The sequence below is a fragment of the Pyxicephalus adspersus genome, chromosome 4 (genome assembly GCF_032062135.1).
Source record: "Pyxicephalus adspersus chromosome 4, UCB_Pads_2.0, whole genome shotgun sequence".
Taxonomy (NCBI): Eukaryota; Metazoa; Chordata; class Amphibia; order Anura; family Pyxicephalidae; genus Pyxicephalus; species Pyxicephalus adspersus.
In genome coordinates this window covers 12,836,925-12,859,493 of record NC_092861.1, presented here as the reverse complement: position 1 = coordinate 12,859,493, position 22,569 = coordinate 12,836,925, and the positions used below count along the sequence as shown (strand labels likewise).

At 37.6% G+C, this 22,569-nt stretch overlaps 1 protein-coding gene across 1 annotated transcript; it reads left to right on the top strand.

Moving 5' to 3' along the window:
• Window positions 1–1,168: 1,168 nt before the first annotated feature.
• On the top strand, window positions 1,169–20,970 carry LOC140329684 (adhesion G-protein coupled receptor F3-like). The gene is made up of 16 exons (XM_072410076.1): window positions 1,169–1,252; window positions 3,382–3,424; window positions 4,035–4,199; window positions 5,708–5,887; window positions 7,468–7,571; window positions 8,796–8,854; window positions 8,961–9,091; window positions 9,942–10,169; window positions 10,798–11,019; window positions 11,172–11,303; window positions 13,987–14,186; window positions 15,022–15,204; window positions 15,542–16,918; window positions 18,783–18,821; window positions 19,885–19,920; window positions 20,914–20,970. Exons 1-16 carry the CDS (start codon window positions 1,169–1,171, stop codon window positions 20,968–20,970), a joined length of 3,240 nt encoding a protein of 1,079 aa, XP_072266177.1.
• The last annotated feature ends 1,599 nt before the right edge of the window (window positions 20,971–22,569 follow it).

Genomic DNA, 22,569 nt, shown 5'->3' with positions numbered 1-22,569 from the left:
ACAACTGTTAATAATATTGTCATTCATCCCTCCCCTCAGGCACGTTGTCTTGACATCCCCATCGATTCTGCCCTCTCATTTACCCCCATATTCAGAATATTTCCAGGTTCTGTCACTTTCACCTACGCAACATCTCCAAAATCTGCCCCTACCTGTCCCCTGAGACCACCAAACACCTTGTACATGCTCTTATCATCTCTGGTCTGGACTACTGTAACCTCCTCCTCTCTGGTATTCCACTAACCGGACTCTCTCCTCTACAATCTATTATGAATGCTGCAGCCAGACTCATCCATCCTTCCCACCGCTCCTCTTCCGCTGCATCTCTTTGTAGTTCTCTCCATTGGCTTCCATTTCATCTTAGAATCAAATTCAAGCTCCTGTGCTTTGCCTTTAAATCCCCTCACAGTTATTGTCCCACTTACATTTCTGACCTGATAGAAAAATACTCCCCTAGCCGCTCTCTTCGCTCCTCCAATGACCTTGTAATGACTTCCTCACTCATAACCTCATCACACACATGGCTCCAAGACTTCTCTAGAGCTGCCCCAACTCCCTGGAATGGTCTTCCTCGTCCTATTCGGCTTGCTTCCACTTTCTACTGTGTAAAAGAGCTCTCAAAACTCATCTTTTCAAACTTGCCTACCCATCTTCTTCTGTCTCTTAAAACCCTCACTACTTCCCCCTCCTCCTATTGTGTGCTGTTTCACCCACCTCTTGGATTGTAAGCTCTTCTTGGATTGTAAGGGTCTTCTCCTCCTCTGTCATTTGCAACCCCTATTTATTGTACAGCACTGCATACTATGTTGCCACTATATAAATACAAATGAAAAATAAAACATTAAGGTAACAAAATAGGATTTAAAAAATATCAGAAAAAGTAGCAAAGGGTAAAAGGGGATGAAGGAGTAAATTATAGTTGATTAGGGTTAGGTAACTAAAAGAACACATCATAGAATTTATTCCTATTGTGCTCCAATGTATCATCCTGGGTCACAAGCCTGGTGAAAGAAAACTAGATTGAGAGAAGAAAGTTTTAAGATGACAATAGTTTTGGGGTTTATATGGGGTTTCTGGACATAGCCCAAAGCAACCTTTATTGACAGAGATAACACATGTGTTTGGTGAAATTGAGTTTTTACAATATTACTTTTGCCAATATTTTAGGATGAGAGCCATTGCTGCAGCGGTATTCCTGTATCTGGTGATGTCTGGATCCTGTTATGTGAATTCTCCTCTAAGTAATGAACAGGTAAGGGAGATAGACATAACAATAGATATATTACATGCAGACCAGGATTGGTCAGACATTGTGATAGGGGAACAGAGGGTTGGGTGTTGGGGAAATGTTTAATATATGGAAAACTTTGTATTACCATTCCTAGGGGTGATGGTTTATGCTTTAGTCTAAAGCTACAGCTACATACTGGGTTCTTTATGCTAAAGAAAAAGGAAAACGAACAGCAGCTTTTAAAAAAGCTTTAAGGAAAACATGACGAGCAGGCTGTGACCTGCAAGATGGATATGAGGTCCACTCAATGTCAACCAGAGCCTGGGAAAAGTTTAAGAAATAATTAGCATCCTTTGGATGCCTGAACCCCGATCCTTTGCTTCTTCCTAAGCCAATATAAAGCAAGTTATATAAAAAGAGCAGTAATTGAATAAAAACAGTAATTGAGGGGCCTTCTCTACAATACTGGCTGGTACTACCATATATGAGGTCTATCTATTAAATAACAAGTCTGTGTTTCTATCACCTAAACAAAGCAGTGAGACCTGATTATGAGCATTTGCCATAAATGTTTAAATTTGTCCATGCACAAAAAACGACAGCAGTCTCCACCATTTAGTTTGTCAGTCACCGTTTAATGCAGTTCCCTTCATGTGCTGAAATCATGCTAGATTAAAAAGTTGAGCAACACATTGAGTAACATTTTACTAGGAAAAGAAGAAAGAACTGTAATAGAAGGGGTTTTATGGAAAAAATGTTTCTTTTTTAAATATATATATATATATATATATATGCATATATATATATATATATATATATGAGTGTAAGTAAGTACTTAGCATACAAATATCATATCAGAGACAACTTTATACATACTAATGCTAAATTAAATTTAACTCTATACCTTCAAGTGGGGTAAACAGTGCCTATTCTATACAAGTTTCTCCTAAAAAGGGTTAATATCAAAGAGAAGGTCTGAAGTCCATATGCATTTGGCCTCTTTAGGCTTCCTCAGGGATAAGTCAGAACCATCAGATAACAAATGATCTTATTCAATGTCTTTAGAGAGAAACGTATTAACGTAGAGGTTAGGGATTAAATATAACCAAGTAGGATATGATACAGTATTCTACGGTGGAGTAGGAAAATAGTTTGGATAAAAAAGCCCAAAGAAAGATCTGTACATGGTCAACAGAACCAGCTTTATTGGGCAGATTCTTCATGTAGAAAAAAGTGGGCAAAAAAATTAAGTGGTAGCAGAAAGAACGGCAGTCAGGAGCCACCTTTCCACATTGTTCTTACTCTTAGAAAAATTTCACACCAAAACAAAAGGAAGGCCACAAAGAAATTCACACTGACATTCTGCAGCAACTTGACGTGGACCCGAACCTATTTCAAAAAATTATCATCTGGAACTTCCAGTATAATCCTGAAACAAAACCACAGTCACTGGAAACACCTTTATCACCATGAATCAAAAAAGTACGGCAAAGTAAGTTTAAATTCAAAACTCATTGTGTGAAAATAAAGAATGTCATGAGATAAAGAATGTCATTTTGGCAGAATGGATTCCAGAAGACACAATATGTAGGTCTAGTCCCAAGAAAGTGGGTACAATAGTTATTAGAGACTTCAGCATTGTCAGCACTTTTTTACCTGTATCTGGCTATTCCAATGCTGCCAGGGAGCCTGAGGGCCAGCACCCATTTAGCAGCAGCTCCATTTGCCGGTGCTTAATGGTGACCAATGTGGAATCGGGTGGCACTGTGGTGCCCGGAAGAAGTGAAAGGTTCACATAAAGGAAGGAGAATCTGCCCTCTCAAATCCCTATAGCCTATGAACAATTTCCCTACCCTGCTCTGGAGCTGCCCTCTTGCCAGATCCCATATAAAGCCAACAATGCCTCCCTGGCATTAGGAGTCACTTTAGGAAAGATGATGATTACTCCATGGTGATGCATGTATGTACATGGCACAACAAAGAATATATTATAATCTGTGAGAAACCCACAATGGTAGGTACACAACCATATAGAATATTTACTATCCCTATACTATCAAATGAATTTACATTTTGCAATACATCTAAAGACAATATAGTAAGTTTTTATTCTGCATTTGTATGCACCGTTTTTTGTTTTTTTTTACCAGGAAAAGGAATACAATGAACAAAGAGTCAAAAGGCAACTGGCAAGTAAGTAAACATTAGAATGTCTATTTGATTGAGCCCACTCTGAGATTATTAAAGTAGATCTAAACCCAATGTCTACAATGCCATATAAAAGCGCCATCTTTTATTAAAATATTACCGGTGAATCCAGGGGGGTCCTCGTTTTGCTCTTCCCGTTGTAGAGAGTCCCCACATTGCTCCTGTGTTTTCACCGTTACATTCACCCCTTGTGGAAGTTACAAGCCACCAATACATATTACATGGCATGGCCACCACAAACCCTGGGCAGTTTTTGATGAAGCATCCCACCTGCTACAAAGTTACAATATTGCAGTCTGAACATTGGGGAAGAAGAGACTAAGGAAATGTTTCTATCTGTGTGCAGCAGGCTGATATGATCCTCCCAGCCTAGGCAAAGTCACTTTTTAGAAAAATATTGTTACACATATTGTGATGTCTCAGATATGAATTCGTACAAAGATGGACATTTATTGGAATCTCTACCTTACTGCTGATTATTTGATTTAAAAGATAATTATTTGGTCCGTGCCATTTTAATACAATTGGAAAAGTGTCAAATTACCTGAGCAAGAATACTAGAACTTAATGAAAATAATAAATTGTGTTTTCCCAGCTAGCCAGAGCACATATGAGTATGTGTATTACACGGAGATCCTCATAGAAGGCTACGGGAGTAGTGCTGCTGAAAAGTATTTAACGGATGCATCGATATTACCCTACGCATTGTCCATCAACTCCTCCGTCAGTGTCAGCGTGGTGCAGGTAGAAATCACTACAGGTAAGATTTGAGTGCAATCAAGGTGAAAAGATGGTGAATGCTCATGTCTGTCCCCTGCCTTCCCCATGTCCTGCTGATTGGGGGGGTCTTACACAGGCTTGTTTGGGGAAACATTTGCTTTTTCAGTGGATTTATGAAACAGGTTATGTCAGTGGGGAGATTTACAAGCTGCTTTACTCCTGTGTAAAAATGGAAAATGCTGTTTATTAGTTGAAAATGACCCACAGCAAACATCACAATTCCAAGCAAACATAATGCAAATGCAATGGAAATACAGGCTGAATGCCAAAATGCACGTACACTGAAAAGAAATCGCAGCCATACATTTCAATTGTATGTCTGGGAAGATTGAAAACATATGCAGTATATCTCTGCAATGCAGGCACGTTTCCCTATATATCATTAATAATATTACTGGGTATTTATATAGAATTAACATAATACACAGCTCTTTACGGAGTCCATAGTCATGTCACTAGCTGTCCCTCATAGCAGCTCTCAATCTAATGTCCCTACCATAGTCATTTGCCTTTAATAAAGTCTAAGGTCAATTTTGGGAGGGAGACAAGTAAACTAACTGCAAGTGGGAGGAGACCCATGAAAACACAAGGAGAACATATAAACTCCATGCAGACAAGATCCGTACCTGGGTGCTGAAAAGGAAAGCGTGCTAGCCACTGATCCATCATTCCTTCAAAAACACTCCAAGAAATTCTAATACTAACTGTAGGCTGTCAATGACGCTCCTTCTGCACTGAAACCCTAAGCAGTGTTACCAGATACGACAGATTTTCTTTCTGCTGGACTACAAAACTCCACCTATCTCTGCCCCTTTTTGATTATTTTTCCCTGGATTATACTCATTTTATTCCAATAATAAAATGCCACTGACTTAGAAAGAGAAATGTCAGGGATGGACAAAGAAGGTGTCAAGTGTGCCACTGCACAAGGGCCCTGGACCTTCCTCAGCCAATGGTAGGCCCAAGGGCCCCAAGTCAGTTCTGCACAGGGGCCAACTGTTGGCTGCATCTGCCACAAGTCCTAGATCCCAGTCACTCACCATGTGCAGGAAAAGATGTAGACCTGGGAGATGTAGACCTGGGGTATAACTACATCAATAATATCTGAACTCTCACTTCTGTTTCTCATTACAGAAACAAGGAAAAATGTTGCAAGACATCTATTCTTCAATCAAGTGGGGAGTGGGTAGTTTGGGGGTATATTTGGTCATGTCTATACAAATCTTTTGAATATAAAAAGATTGTTTGTATAGATGGGAAATGCAGCATCCTCTTAGGAAAATTCAGCTTACATTTGAGATCAGTATAAGATGTTTGTGACCTACAATTTTTTTTACAGTTACCCTTTGATCAAGAAATACCATATTTTGGAAAATCAGAAGTTTTGTTGTAGAATCTCTGATTTATCATTTGCGTATGTTCAATTTATGAATGTGTATGACTCATGTGCATTACATTCAAATCCAATATTTGAATTCTGTCTTGTAGAATGTAATGTTACCAACACAGGAAAGATGTGTACGTGCAACCCTGGATACAGCTGGAACATCACTGTGTGTTACACTTACCCTCCTTGTAGCAACTCTTCCAGCTTCTGCTCCTGTCTGTTCATACAAGCTGACAAAATTCCAGTGTGTGAGGCTCCCAAAAATATTTCAGACCAGAGAGGTAAGAAAAAAAACTTTGTGATACCATTGAGCTTCTAGTGAATAAATACAAGCCACCTTTAACCCAGCACTTGCTCAATGTCGCAAAATCACCTAAAATAGCCAACAGTATATATATATATATATATATATATATATATATATATATATATATGATACTAGGAAAAAATCTGCAACGTATTTGTTCACTTGAGCAAATATGGATGACTTAAAGCTGAAAAAAGCTTACCTTTATTTTGCCTTCAAAACCATGGTAAACCTTAGCCATTGCCTCTACCGCTTTATCCTTTCTGGCTTTTATGTAATATCAAAAATAACTTAAAAAAAAAAATCTCTAGAGAGCAAGACCCAGCAAACACATAACTTAGGCTACGTACACACGTCAGATGATTCTTGCCCGATAATTGCCTCGGGGCTGATGAGAATCTGGGGTGATCCACAGATGACGAACAATCCTAATTAAAATTAGTGAAGGGGAGAGAGCCCAGTGGGGTGCTGCTCCATCATTCCCCCCCCCCCTCCATAGAGCAGAACAGTACTGTATGTACAGTGTCACACTTACCTCTTTCCCTCTAAAGCGCAGACGCCTCTCTCCTGTGCATGCGGGCAGTTCTGATGCTGGGCATGCCTCTGTTTCAAAACTTTATCAATTCCATCCAATCCACGTGCCAATCAGAAAATAGTCTCCGGACCAACCCTGGCTATTTAGCTAGCTCACACACTGCACTAAGTGTTCATGCAACAAGTCTCCACTAGTGCCGAGCCCCTAGTTCTGCTGAGTGAGTTTCTGTTGCCTAGTTCTGTTGCCTAATCCAGTGTTTCCTGTGTCCCTCGTTGTCCAGTCTGTTGGTTGCCAGCCTACTTCCCTGTGCTGTTCCAGTGTTCCTGTCTGTCTGTGAATATCCCTGTGTCACCTGTACCTCCTGTAGCTTCCAGTGTCTCCTGTGTTCCCTGTGCCCTCAGTGGCCCCTGTGTCAGTGCTGTCTGTTTCCTGGATCCCTGGCAATTGACCCCTGGCGTGTGACCTGACCTTTCTTGCTTGCTGCCTGTCTCGACCCCGGCTTTCCTGAACTATCCTTCTGCTTTGTGATTTGGTATCATGTTTTGCCCACTTGGTGTGTCCAAGGACCACAACCTGGCAGTAACCAGCGGCGCAACATCCTCACCATCAGAAGTTCTGGAGAAAGCCTGATTACTGCTTAGACTCTGCGCGTTGGCCCTTCTCAGGGCTCACACTACCTTCGTACGAGCCATAGTGCCCCCTAGTGGTACTGTTTCTCCATGCTTGACATACAGTACTTGTTCATGCATTGTGCAGTTGTTTGTCGTTGGAAAGGATTGTGAAAGATTCTTTCCAACAACTATTATTGCACGTGTGAATGTAGCCTAAATGTGACTATTGCTTGGTGAGAACTGGACTGTGATCTGCTGCAGCCCCTTGCAGCTATGTGCAAAGAATTGTTCCTAAGTGCTTCTTATTCATTTAAATATGTAAGTTTGGACTGCAGTTGAGCTAAAGGCACAACACTGGAACTCACCTTTAAAATGTCTAGTTTCTTAACTTAATTTCCATTTTTTCAGTTGATCTTAAAGGATCACTTACCATGAATGACACATTTACAACAGATCTACTAGATGCAAGCTCACCAAAGTATCAGGCCCTGCAGTCCAATATTACACTGGCTGTAAGTATAATCATATATTCTGTGAACATAGAAAGAATTAAATGTAAAATACAGCACAAATACAATGTTTTCAGGCTGGAAAAAGACAAAGCCCATTGACAACCACAGGGAAAATACCAACATTCTTGTGGATGTGAGCCCAATCTGTGAAGATATGATTTGACAGGCATGAGCCCAATCAAGATATCACAATGATATATCAGCATTTTGGCAGTGCTCTCATTACTTCAGCTGAACTAACATCCAATATGGGTGCACGGCTATAGTAGGCCACAAGTTTACAAAAGTAAAATGATTCTTGTGCATTTTTTAGCTCCAGGAGTTGGTAGTGCATGTAAAAGTTATTTCAGGCTGTTTAGTATATTTAAACCATGTTGGGCAGCTAAAGAACTTTCCTTTTCATTCCTTTTTGAAATTCGTTAGAAATAGCATGCGTTTCATATAGCTGTGCCGTAGTGTTAGTGGTAACTGAATCTCATGCTATAAAGCTTCTGATCCAGGGGGGCCCTATCTAACCATTACCTCCTTCCGAAGGGCCTGTGTTTACATCAAAAGTGTGTTACACTCCAATACAAGTCTTTGGCAATGCAAAACCAGCCTAAGGCAGGTCAAAAGAATAACTCCGCCTAATACCAACTCTGTCAAACACAAGGGCCCTCTATTGCCCGACCATCTGTCTCTAAATTCAGCAATCAAGCATTCAAGTATTCAAAAAACATCCTTTTATTTTTCAAGAGAATGTTCCATAAGTAAATCAAGTGTCTGAAACAGGGGCTTCCTGGGAGTTTTTTAATTGTCTCCAATCACTAAGATTTTTAAAAAAAGGATAACTAAAATTGAAGCAAACTAAAATGTACAGAAAATATATGTTGATTTTCCTAGAGATGCAGTGTCCTTTTACCTTGCTGAGAGCTGAAATAAATACATAGACAACCAAAAATTACTTCTATTCTATCTTCTGATAACTACTAATTCTTCCTTCCTGTGTAAGAAGAGAAGTGAGCAGTTAGTAGTGCAAATCAGGACAACCATGGCTCCACATAAAAAAATCAAAAGAACAAAGCCTGAAAAAGAAAACTAATACAGTCACTGTGTATAAAAAATGATACATTGCAATATGTTACATTTTGTTTTATGATTTAGATACACTTAAAGGGAAAAGAAAGCTTTTTTTGGACATTGAACTTACTTTCATACTAATTTTATATTTGTTCTTTTTATTAGCTTCTAAATGCTTACACAAAGAACTGCAATCCATTGACTGTGGCGGTGCTTGGATTCAGGTAATAAAAACTGTATAAAATGTAAAATTTGGATTATTATATGTATATATTGTGTAAATGTATGCTTATAACCTTGTATACTAAAGACATATGTGCTTATATCAAGTCGAGGGAGTGTGGTAGCCAGTTTCAAGATGTCACTGTCAGGTCCAGTTTCTTCCACACAACTTTCATCCAGCAATGCTCTGGTTTCTCAATCTCTTCCTGGGGTCATATCATCACAGATGTCAACTGAAGGTAAGCTTTGCACACTAATGATTGTTTAATGCAGAACTAAACTGTATTTTTACTCTGCTGATCCTACTCTGTTCTGATCTTCATCCCTCTTGGTTGGCTGGGCTGGAATGACATAAACCCCACACAGGTGCACAGGAGTTCATTCAGTCCCAGCAACCCTGTCCTTATCTGCAATAAAGCCCTTACTGGTCGCCAATTCCTAAAGTGGAACTTTCTATTCTAACTACATTCTGACTAACTTAATATTCTAACTACATTTTATACTTGTTGCAAAACTTCATTAAACAAGGTTTATATAAGAGTTTTTTCAAAAGCGCATGACATAACGTCCATTCCTGTGCACAACATTTTGGTGTAAACACCTTGCTTGTCTACAATATAGAAATGTTGTTTACTAAACATACACACATTGTTTTTTGAGTTGCGATGCACAGTGTTCAGTAGCTTTCTATATGAATGGGCTGCCAAATTCAACACATGTAGTGCATAAACAGGCCACATGGCTACCTACAGACATTCGTTGCACAGTAGCGTATTCTTAAGGTGCATTTAGGGTGGCAATAAACAATACTGAGTATCTCAGTGGCACAACACATGTGCTATTTGATGCCACACAGTCTGCATTGTTGTACAGGCTCCTCTCCTCTACGGCAGTACCCTTTTTCCCCACAAGGCATGATTCACTTGTTGATGTCATTCAATCTAAAGTCAATTTAAAATCTAAAATATTTAGCATGTTGATGAAAGGAGAAAGAAAGAACCAGGGAAGGCAAAATATTAGCAGGTTAAAGCTAGGAGAGGAAACTTGAAATGGAAACCTAACTTACAGGATGACTTTTGCCATTTTCAGGAGTGGTAACGATTGCGCCAAAAGAGTTGGAGGTGAAATTCGGTGACCGCATCCAGCTCATTTGTCAGATCAATGAAACCATGACGTCAGTGAACTGGACTGTCACTGCCAATAATGTAACCAATATGGTGTTCAGTGCTGCAGGATACGTGGATGTGTCAACTCAGCAACTGTCCGGATCAACTGTCTCTGTCCTTACAATCTTTAAGGCTGAACGATGGTGGAAAGGTCAGTGAGTTTTAACCTAAAGCTTGTATTGACGAATAATTCGTTTCGTTTTGCACATCAAAGCACAGCTTGCTCATTAAGTTAATGAATGTCTAGGCTCCATAAGAATTTTTTTATTTTTTTTGCTTTGTTTGTGATTAACTCACTGTGAGGATTTTATACAGTAACTGACACCACGCTGCCTAATATTATGTTGAGACAAACATCTGTCCTAATTGCATTTATTAAAATAATGTACCTGTTCCGATTTACATACAAATTCAACTTAAGAACAAAACTACAATTCCTATTTCGTATGTAACCCGGGGACTACCTGTATTCTGGATAGGACTCTTAAGTGATGCCAGAACTCTAGAATTCCATGGTTCCTAGCCAAAGAAGTTACCAATTTCAGAAAAAACATGGCACATCAAAATAAATATTCCTCTTTTGTATACCATAGCCAGTTTTTTGATCCCCATTTCAGCTTGATTGATGTCACCACCGTGGTCACCACTGCCCTAAATCTATGGTTCCTGTAGTGTTTTACATTTTTCTATTGTAATTTGTAGCATAGTGGCTCAGGAGTCTCTTGTTTCATACATAAACACCAAGGTAGTAACCTAACTAATGGTTTTGTTTGTTTCAGGGACCTATCTTTGCCAGTTCCACAATGATAGCCTGGTGCACGAGGCACAGACAGTAGTCAATGTTACTCTTCTTCCATCAGAGATCACCATCAACCCACTACAGAAGACCCTCACCGCCCAGGACACATCTCAGCTTAAGTTGGAATGCTGTGTGCCTTATGATGACGAGGACTATAATGTCACCTGGACATTTAACAATATATTATTCACTGCACGACCTGGTTAGTAATCTGTAGTGTTCATTGTATTCAATCCTTTAATCCACATAGGAACATATAGGGTGCATTGATCAGAAATGAAAATACAATTTTATATTAATATACTATTATTATACCATTTTATGTAATTAAAATGCTTTTTCTTTTCTTGCCAGTTTTGAGGATGGACTTAAAATGTTACACGTTGTCTCCTCCTCGCCCTATTAACGACACCAACTACACCTGTACATTTATGAACAAGGCTGGCCAACAAAAATCTAATTTCATTCCTGTGGTTGTAATACAAGGTATGTACACTATAGAAACACATAACAATATAATGCACCTTAATATTATGTAGTGAATGGTGGGAAGACCAACTATTTTACAAGAAAAAAGTACTATAAAAGAATGTGAATACAAGTGACCATAAAATTATTATTATGCTAACATATGCTAATTATTGTACAAAGTTGTCCTAATTACTATTTTGCTGATCAAAAAGATATCTCAAGGTGACGCGTATCTAATATATTATGTTATAATTACATCTACTTTCATATGTCAGTCAGTACATCCCTGGCAGAAAAATAGTGAATTAATAGTGAATTAATAGTTCATTTATAAAATATATATATATATATATAAGGAAAACCCAAGTCAATCTATAGAAGATTAGAATAGAAAACATTAGTAATCAAAATTGTTATCAAAATAATGAAAATAAAAAATAAAAGAAAATTTTTTACTTACTTTTTGATAACAATTTTGATTACCGTACTAATGTTTTCTATTCTAATCTTCTAAAGATTGACCTGATTTTCCTTTTATATATATTTTAGAAATTGATTCACTATTAATCCGCCAGGGATGTACTGACTCAGCTGTACCTTACATAACATTGTACAATGTGATGTCATATGAATGTAAATGTATTTATAACATAATATATTAGATACCAATATACCTTATGATATGATCTTACTTGTTAACAATATGTACACACCTAGATGAACTAATATAATGTTGTATTGTATTTTATTATTTATGTCTAGCATTGATCTCAACTGTCCCATGAGGAAGCCAAAAGGCAATACGTGTTGGGAACCTTGAGATGTCTTTTTGACCAGCAAAACAGTCATTAAGACAACTTTGTACAATAATTAGCATATGTTGGCATAATATTAATTTTATGGTCACTTGTATTCACATTCTATTATAGTACTTTGTGATGTAAAATTGATGGTCTTTGTTAATTTTAGGACCACATATTACCTGTTCACAAAAATAAACACAAACATCACATTGCCTATAAAAGCCTGTCTGTTTCTATCCTTCCCTAAATATATAATGCACCTTATTAGTGAAAATTATACACCCCAAAGGACATCATCCAATAAATCTAGCACTGACAATAAAAAACAAGTATAATACATATAACAAAATGAACAATACAGATAATTTACAGATAGAAAAATATTATTGTTTCCTTTCATTGACCAGATTTTTAGTTTTTGCTCTCAATAGGGTACTGCTAGGGTCAATATTGGGTACACATAAAAGGTTATTGTCGTGGATTATCTTTGATATCTAGAAGTCTGTTTATTGTGTTGGTTGTGGTAGGTTATGTTTAGTAGCTTTTCTCTAAATCTGCAGAACAATGTAAAGGAGACATGAGAGGACAAAACACAGAGCGTACTAGTTAGTATGAGTTATAAAAAGGGATATAGGTATGAAAAGTATTGAGACGTAGGGTAAGGTAGAAAAGGGTTTAAGGCAGTCCCATATAAGAGTCTGAAGTATAACTGTGCTTTTGCCACTTAGCATAAAAGAAATCCCTTCAATAAGAACATAGGTAGTAATCTACCTATAGTACATTTTTTTTGTAGTCCTGTATGGGGGACATGTTATTCATCACTTAACAAAGTAGACTGAACCACTACCATCAATCTCTGCCCCTAAAACAGTGTTTGAACCATGGTTCCATGGAACCCTAGGGTTCTTGCAGAACTTGCCAAGGGTTTCATCAGAAATGAGCAATTTGGACCTCTCAGGTCACTTACCATTGGCACCAAAAATCTATCTTTTGGCGTTTATTTTCTCATTGGCCAGCAATGTAAGAAGCATTATTTCCAGTAACCATCATGCTAATGTTTTATGAGTTTGTAGTTGTGTAGCAGGGGTTGCCTGAGATCTGAAAATTATTTCAAGGGTTCTCCCATGGTAAAAATGTTGAGAAAGGCTGCCCCAAAGTCTGAAAGCTGTGCGAAGAAACCCACACAAGTATGGGGAAACAAACTCTATGCAGATGTTGTCCCTGGTGGACATTACAAGGTAGGCCAACATACTGCCCTTGATACAGGTAGTCCCTGAGTTAAGGACATCCGACATACTGACGATTTCTAGATACGAACGGGGTTTCCCTGCTTGCTGGTGTGCAGGTTCTAAACTTGATGGGGGGCGTTTCGCATGACTTGCAGAAGAAGTCTTTTGCTGTTCTGCAAGCTCTTGTTCTTTCATTCTTTAATGACCATTCTTTAATGACCTAGACAAACTCTGCAGTTGTTTCTTTTTGCACATCAAAGCACAGCTTGCTCCAGAAGTTAATGAATGTCTAGGCTCCATTAAGTTTTGTTTTTTTTTTTTTGCTTTGTTTGTCATTAATTCACAGTGAGGATTTTATATAGTAACTGACACCACACTGCCTAATAATATGTTGAGACACACATCTGTCCTAATTGCATTTAATAAAATAATGTACCTGTTCCCACTTGCATACAAATTCAACTTAAGAACAAACCTACATTCCCTATCTTGTATGTAACCCCGGGGACTACCTGTATAAAAAAATATATATATATATATATATATATATATATATATATATATATATATAAAACAAATGACATTGACCAAGTATGACAATGGCAAAGCACCTCTTTATTTGAGTTTAGGGGTTATGCAGTAATTGAGTTTTTATCTTTACTCTAGCGGCAGATATATTTTGCAGCATTGATGTGAATGGTGGGATTACCTGGAATGTGACAAGAGCTGGAATGTCTTCCACTGCTATCTGTCCTGTGGGAAAATCAGGATACCTAACCCGAGACTGCTCGGCAGATGGAGTGTGGTTGAGTGTCCAGGATAGCTGTATTAGCCAACAGCTACAGACTGCACTAAACAGTGTTCAGGTAATACAGCCCAGAGGGTGGGCTTACAGCTCTGTACATGGGATAGATTCGATAACTGATAAATTGCACAACCAGTAGGAATCAGCACTGATTATTATTTTGGCATGATTGATTTTGTTGTTGAACTTTTTCCAAAGCAAAACTCACAGGTTTGTTTACTGAATTGAAATGTCTTTACTTACAGTATATACTTGAATATAAACCAAGATTTTTGAAAATGCCATTAGAGAAAAAATCAGGGTATAATTTGGTCACACCATGAGATAGTGTTGTGTGACCAAAGCATAACCTGAGGCAAACTCTCTGAGACAGATATTTGAGTCTGTTACACACTTTACATGAGGACACAGCTCCATCTACTGGTGGTCAACAAAAACGCACAAAACATAATTTAGTAGCAAATGCCCCATCATAAACAAAAATACAAAATACTTTAACCTAACCTATAAAAAAATGTATACAGGCTGAACCCATGTGATTTTATTTTCTTTCTGCTTTTAAATGAAAATCCCATATAATTGATGTATTTATTCCCATTCAATTATTTGCCATTTCTTTTGAATACTGTTTTGAACGTCAGCAGGGATGGCCACTTTTTATGTCCTGTGTTTATACTCAAGTCAATGTAGTTTATTGTTTTTCTTTTTCAGGTAAAAGTAGGTACTTTGGTTTATAATCGGATCAGTTGATATGGTAACTTTTACTTATGCCTATAGTTATAGAGGTGATTGAGTGCATTCTCAGTTTGTTCAGAATCTGTTCATTATTATGCTTTGATCTGAGCACAGGTTCACCTAAAAATGAATAAACTCATTGTTTTTCCTGTTCTTTACAGGCTCTTGAGCAAGGTCTTGGAAATGCTCAGGTTAAAGTTCCAGAAATTATTCAACAGATGTCCAACACCAGTGGGACATTAGTTGGCAATGCAGCAGAGGTGTCGGCAGCAGTGAACATCCTGGGATCCATCTCCAGTATAGCAACCACCCAGAACAGCACGTTCGATACAGCTGTTGTCACGGTAAATGGTCTCTCTTACTGCCTTGGATATTCAGTGAAGGAAGGAGAATCAAATGCTTTTACATAGTATTCTCCCAATGTATTACAGTGCTTAGTCTTCTTTTCCTTCTCCATGGGAGGAAAGTCCTAACACTGTAAGTTAGCTGCAATGGGAGGATCAAGTCTTTTGCCCTGCCATATAGGACTGTGCTGTGGCAGTTCAATGTAAATCTTAGACCTTAATGGACAGAGATATAAATCATTTGGCAGGTAATAGCTTCCTTATATATATTTATTTCATCCTATTTTATATGAATGCAACTGAAAAATAATATATGATGTCTTGTGTTTTTTTGCAGAAGTTCCTCACACTTGCCAGTGACCTTACAGATCCAGGCTGTTCCTCATTGTGGAAAAGCTCCAAAAGTCCACCAGCTTCCAAAGTACTGCAATCTGTGGAACTCTTCAGCCAGCTCCTAAATACAGATAATGAATCCTTTGAGATTGACCTTGGAAATATCCACCTAAAGGGGAGCTCCTATGACCAAGGAAGTGTGGGTGAAAATTATGAAAAGACATTTTCAACACATCTTGGAGTGAGCATGTCTATAGACAAGCAGACAATATCATCACTCCTTCAACAACAAGGCATCAAGATTACAAGCGTGGTGTTCAGCAGCCTTGGAAACCTCTTACCAAGTTCATTCGGGAAAAGCATTGACTCACAGCTAAACAGTGTTGTGCAGTCTACAACTATAAAGCTATCAGATTTAAGCTTTTTTTCATCCAATATTCAAATGTCATTTGTGGTAAATAGATCAGATAAAGGGTATTCTCAGCACTGTGTGTTCTGGGACTTCTCTCTGCCAGGTTCTGGTGGGTCTTGGTCGGACATTGGATGTACTTCTAGGGTGGACACCAATACCACCTTCTGTAGTTGTAACCACTTAACATCTTTTGCCGTACTTATGTCAATCAATGTGGAACCTTTGATGCTAATTGAGGAAATCACTTATGTTGGCCTTGGGGTTTCCATACTTGCTCTTTGCATTTGTATCTTTGTTGAAGGCTTTGTGTGGAAGACAGTCACAAGGACCAACATCTCATATTTCCGGCACATCTCTCTGATCAACATTGCGGTGTCTTTGCTCTGTGCAGACGCTTTCTTCTTGTCATCTGCCTTTCCATCTGTGATTGATGAGCATTTGATTTGCCTGTCCATAACATTTCTAAACCAATTTTTTTACCTAGCCCTTTTCTTCTGGACATTCGCCCAAAGCTTAATGCTTCTCCACCAGCTACTCTTTGTGTTCCACCATCTACGAAAAAAGATTTTTGTCTCCCTTTCATTTACTGCTGGATATTTTTTCCCAGCCATTATTACCATTGGCACTTTCTTGTATTTTTACCCAAAAGGCAAGTACCGCCATGAAAAAGTGTGTTGGTTGAACCCAGAAAGTGGGGCAATCTATGCTTTTGCAGTTCCAGCTGGATCCATTATTGTGTTTAACTTCCTTACACTCCTGGTAGTGATAGCCAAGTTGTCCCGACCATCAGTTTCTGATGCCAACCAACCAGATGACAGGGAAACTGCTAAGAGTATCTTGAAGGCCATTGTGGTATTAACGCCTGTCTTTGGGTTAACTTGGTCTTTTGGGTTTGCCTTGTTAACGGACCTTGACAATCTGACAAGACAAGTTTTCACCTATGGATTTGCTGGGATGAATGCTTTTCAGGTAACACACAGTCCAAGAGATATAACTAAACTTATTCATTTTATTGCATAATATGGATCTTTAAAGAAGGTCCAACCCTTTGCTGAATATTATTTGCTAAAGCACTGAATTATAGTATATAATAAACATTTGCCATAGCTTTTCAGATTTCCTCAGGTAGATTAGATTACCTGTCTGATGTAGGTCATCATTGCATACAAAATATGGTTCCTGCTCGGTAGAAATATTAGAATCATTATCATCTTTGCCAAGGTTGCTGAGCAAAATCTGAGGAGAGAGATACCGGACAATGAGACATCTTGGCTGGTCTATGATTCATCCTACCTTCAGGGCAGAGCTGGCAAGCTAGAGGTATAGAGGTATAAAAGTAGAGAATTCTGACATTCACAGGTACAGTAATTGATGGGAGAGAAGGAACAGAGATGGTTAGAAGTTCTCCTCTGTTCTACAGCCTGTTTATACAAATAAGCAAGTAAACCCCCTAGTGGGAGGTTTGGAAACATTTAGAACAATATTGCATTAGATATAGGTGGAGATGGGGACTGCCATCTTTTCTGGATGTATTTTGTGGATGCTCTTGAGAGGTATAAAGATACACGTTGGTTAAATAAAACGTTTTTTTGTTGCTTAATAAAAAGTATTTTTTTTAAATAAAAAAATAAAAAAAACCTTTATTCAGTTTACATATAACTTTTCACATCATGTTTGTAAGGGAATGGAGAATCAATACTGCAGATACAGACTGTCATTTCATATAAAATGGTGATATAAACCTGTGGTCTGATGAAGCGATATCTGCAAAACACATCACTTGATACATTAGGTGAAGTGACAATGGAAGGTTAGAGCTAGAAACCAAATTTTTTTTTTTTGGTCATGGGCAAAATCAATAATTTTTTGTAGAACTTTCTGTCACTCCCCATCTCCCCGTTTTTTTATTGTGATAGAATTCATAATTATGTGCTTTTATGGTCCTTTTAAATAAGTTTAATAAAAAAATATTCTGATTTTATTTGATCCATTTGTTATATATGTCCCCAAACCACTCACTGGGGGTTTACTTTTATATGTGAGTAAGGGAGGCTATATTAATGTGAATAATAATTTACAATATATAGATGCAGTTTTTCCTATTTTTCTACCCATTTACAATGAATGCTGCCTCTTTAACTTGTAGGTCATCTTATACAAAATGTAAAAAATACAATAAATTTGGGTAGAAAGCTTTTTCTAAAACTCTGTAAATATTTGTATACTATACATGAAAAGAATAGGGGATAAACTTACAAGCCCGAAGTTTCCCCTACCGCAATATATAATACACTTTGATACCATGCCTGGCATTAAGACAGCCCATTCATTCATTAATTCATTCCAAATGGGTTGCTTAAAGTGCCAGAAAATGTGAAAGCATTGTTTGTAACTACATAGAAGAATAGTGTGCTACCATGCGTTGTGGTATGCCCAACTACAAATCCATTGGCTAGATGGGTTGGAGAAGCATGAAAAAAAAATGGCACCACAGTACAACATTATGTGTGCATTGGCACAACAGTGTGAGTGTAGCCTAAAGCAATGTACAGTCCCTAGAAGAAGTACTAGTATAGCTGCCCTGCAATATTGTTCAGCAATCCACCAAGCAGCTTATTGAATGACGACTATTGTTTTAGTAATTTAGGGATACGGCGAGCCTCTAACTCCCATAGGACATGCTGGTGGCCGACCCAGGAATATAAAGCAGGTCCAATCAGATTCCCCAAATGATATAAGCCATTGTTAGTTACCATAAACTAAATATCTATTCCAGGTAGAATAACAACCTAATGACCAGTTACTGATGTATTTTAATTTTACCTTTTTACAGGGCTTCTTCATTTTGTTGACTTGTATCACAGAAAAAAAGGTAAGCTGGATATTTCCACCAATTCCAAAAGATAAGAATTTGTGAAGAGAATATATTAGATGATTGTTGCAGTTTTAACCAAATTTTTCCCCTGAATTTTTCACCTGGTCGTGTATGACTACACACTGGAAAGATACGGTTCCTTTTTCTCTGGGTAAAGTAGAACACCCTTTGAAGAACTTTTAAAGATAAAGCTTTTTTCTTACAAAACAGCAGCAATAAATAGGGGCTTGTAACAGGGTTGATTTACCAGCTTTGGGGATTGGGATGGATACAAGTAGGTTAACAGTGAGCTTGTGTAAAGGGTTGCAAGTTTGGGGTGAGAGTCTTCAGGTACAGACCAGACCAGGTCTCCAATGTCCAGAGTGTTCTACTACATTGTCAAGTCACTAAACAGTGAAGAAAAAAAAAGGAGAAGGAGGCTTTTTATGGCAACATATTTGATGTACTTGATATAAATATGTAGCATTCTAGGCAATACACGGCTCAACTGAGCTAATAATCAGCACATAAGGAAAAATAGCATGATACAAACTAAAGGGTGTTCTGGTTATATATCTGATTATATCAAAGGGTATCCAAAGCATAGGGTTGTCTATGTTTCCAGACGTGTTTCACCATATTGCTTCCTCAGGGGAGAATAGAGACTGGATTGAGGGTTCTGAGAAATGGGGGTTAGCTTGAAATTATTAACTGTGTATATATTGGAGGATGTGATATGAATGATTAGATAAAGTAAAAACTGGGGGGGGGATAAGAGAAGTTTTTGTGTAGTCTGGTAGGAAGTCCTGGTGGGTGAGTTCTTGTGTTATTATAATGAACAATGAATTATAGAAGTGAGCAGTCACAGAATATCCATATGGGCTGGAGGATAGACCTACCACTTCTCAAAGTCACTTAACAGACTAGAAATATCCCAAGGTTTTCTTTTCTTTTTTGCTAAATTGAACAAAATTTAAAACAATGTTTCCTGAATATCCTGTTTTGACCTATCACCAAGTGCCAGCAATTAGTCATCAGTAAGTATCATTATTGCAATGTAACGTGTTCTATCCACATTTAGGTGCGGGAGGCGCTGTTCAACAAGGGATCCTCGGCTGTAAGTTTCCATTCCTCTAATTTTTATGACGTTTAATAAGGAATAATTTAGGCCAAGATTTGATTGCCTATTAAATATGTTTTAAATGTCAGTGCTATAAATCTGAAAATTGTGACCCTGGTATTCAGATTGGCAGTGCACTCTTAATTTATTATGGTCTTCTGGGGATTTCATGGCACATATGTTCACTAAAATTTTATATATTTGTTTTTGAGTGTTGCTTTGTTTCAGAAGAGTAAATACGAATCATGGAGCCCCATAGTGATATTTTGCTGATGCCCCCCAGTCACCTACCTCCATGCACCTGGCAGTGTCAACTGTGACAGACAATGCTGTCAATAATGTTAACATAACAAGCCAAATTTATTAAAATTCTCCAAGACTGGAGAAGGTAGACTATCAAAGGGAAACCTACGGTAAGTAGGTTAGCAAACCTGGATATATATTTCCTTAAAAATCATTTTCTTTTTGCTGGCAAATATTTTTAACTCTGGACCAGATCCAGTCTAGATTTTTTTTTTTTGCATCACTCAACTTCTCATTTGGTAGTCTGTCTTCTCCCGTCTTAGAGAGCTTTAAACAATCAGAACTTGTGTATGGCTAAATCATTTTCTGCCCAGACAGGCGCTGGAACAACCTACCAGCGGGGGCACCTACAAAAAACATATGTTAGCAGATTGGAGAAGGGTTAGATCTGCTGGGATGAATTTACTGTTATGTTTAGTTTCCTTTCCTGTCCTAGTGTTACAAGCACAGATCTCTCCCCAATGGGGTCACAAACTACAAAAGACGTACCAAAAATTTTCTTTGTGTCTGTCCCTTTTGTGTCCAAAACTAAAAACAAAAAATGTTGGTAGGGTAGTATAAAGTTCCCAATTTCTTCTGACTTAGAATATACCAGAGATAACAACATATGTACATAAAAGTTAATAATACATTAGAATGACTCTGGAAATTATGTCATCAACAAAAATATATTTTTTTATTGCACAGAAAACCTCCACAGCCACAACAATGTCCACTTCTGAGGCTCCCAGTAGAACCACATAAAGAGATGATGGTAACTGAGGACCAACATTCATCACAACCAATGGAAAAAATCTGTATCGCTCATACTAGCCAATCAAAAACAATTTGTCATTTCTCCAGGGTATAAAAGAAGGTTTAAACTAATTTATAAATTAATATATTTGTGTGATCATACATGTTCCTGAAAATTTAAAGGGCATGTATATTCTTTTTCATTGATCAACAATATACTGTAAATGTAAAAGAGATCAGTTTGATGTAAATCATTGTATCAATATATATTAATGTTATAAAAAAAAATCTGTGTGCAATTAGTTATTTTATATGTATATGGTGCAGTCATATTTTCTCATCAAATAAGCAGTTTGTGCTTGCTTAAGCAGTTCTTTAAAAATAGTTCAGCTTTAGGGCCATGTTGTATGGGTAATTATGGCACATAAAATTTGTTGCCAGCTTCAGGATTGCTGTGAGACTTCCTTCTAGTCTATGAAATCAATCTCTTACTATTGAGGACAACGGCATTGTGTATGTTGTATGATTCTGCCGATGGCCATCTATCATTGGCATCAGATTAGCCCAATTGACATGGTCCTTACTGCTGCTCCCTTGCAAGCCTGTGCATGGGCAAACTCATAATAATAAAAAAATAAAAGTACTCACTGTACGGCTAATATGTTATATTAAACACTGCGTAAAGTGCATGTCTGGGCAAAATAAAATTAAAATATTCAGGACTTCTCTGCTTAGCATGCACATTTAGCCATATTTTTGTAACTGTGCAAGAACAAAAAGATACTTGGTGATCTGTCCAACTGAGAAACTACTGAATTTCTTGTAATGTGAGGATGATATTTCTTCTGCACTAAAACATACAGATCACTTCTCTTTTATGGTATAGAGATAAAGAGAAAGGGTTGTGGTTTGTAGTCCAGATGGAAGGACTGGGCAGGGCTGACAACAATGCTTTGGTTTTGCAGAAGATTTATCAGCTCAGTGGATTTCTGGTAAATCATCAGATTTTTTTTCTGTACTTAAAGTATTTGTAAAAAGACAAAGCATAGAAAAATGTGGGAAAAATATGGCATACATACAGTTTAAAGTGGGCCTTTCACTTGGGAGATGATGTTAGCTGCCATTTATGAACTAGTTCTAAAAATATACAGTTTGCCTGGTTGGTTCTCTGATCTTTAATACTTTCTTTACGTCCAAGAAATTAACATTCTTTAGCGCAAGTTCAATAATAGCAGCTTACATAATCACTCAGATCTGCTTTAAGAATTGGTAATCTAAAAATCATGAATTTATTACAATACCAAAAAAATATAGAGGGGCAAAAAGTCAAAACGGTAAAAAGAATCTTGACTTTTCTTTAAAACGTAACTCAAACATGTCATCCTTTTGACTTTGTACTTCCTTTGTTTTCCTACAAATGTTGGAATTTTATTCTAGCTGTGTTGTTTAGAATTTCAATATATTTATTTTTTTCTACTTCTTCTACTGTTGTAAAACTACAATATATGCTGGTTTGATGTTTTTGATGGTATAATTTTAAGCAGTATTGAATGTTAAGTCCCTACCCCTCGCAACCCCCTTGGCCATTGGAAATGCTTAGGGACAAAC

Bases quoted from the DNA above. Each gene is read 5' to 3' on its own strand.
- LOC140329684 (XM_072410076.1), top strand. From the start codon at position 1,169: ATGAGAGCCATTGCTGCAGCGGTATTCCTGTATCTGGTGATGTCTGGA. The intron at 3,425-4,034 runs GTAAGTAAACAT...GTGTTTTCCCAG, and splicing joins AGTCAAAAGGCAACTGGCAA to CTAGCCAGAGCACATATGAG. The intron at 11,020-11,171 runs GTTAGTAATCTG...TTTTCTTGCCAG, and splicing joins ATTATTCACTGCACGACCTG to TTTTGAGGATGGACTTAAAA.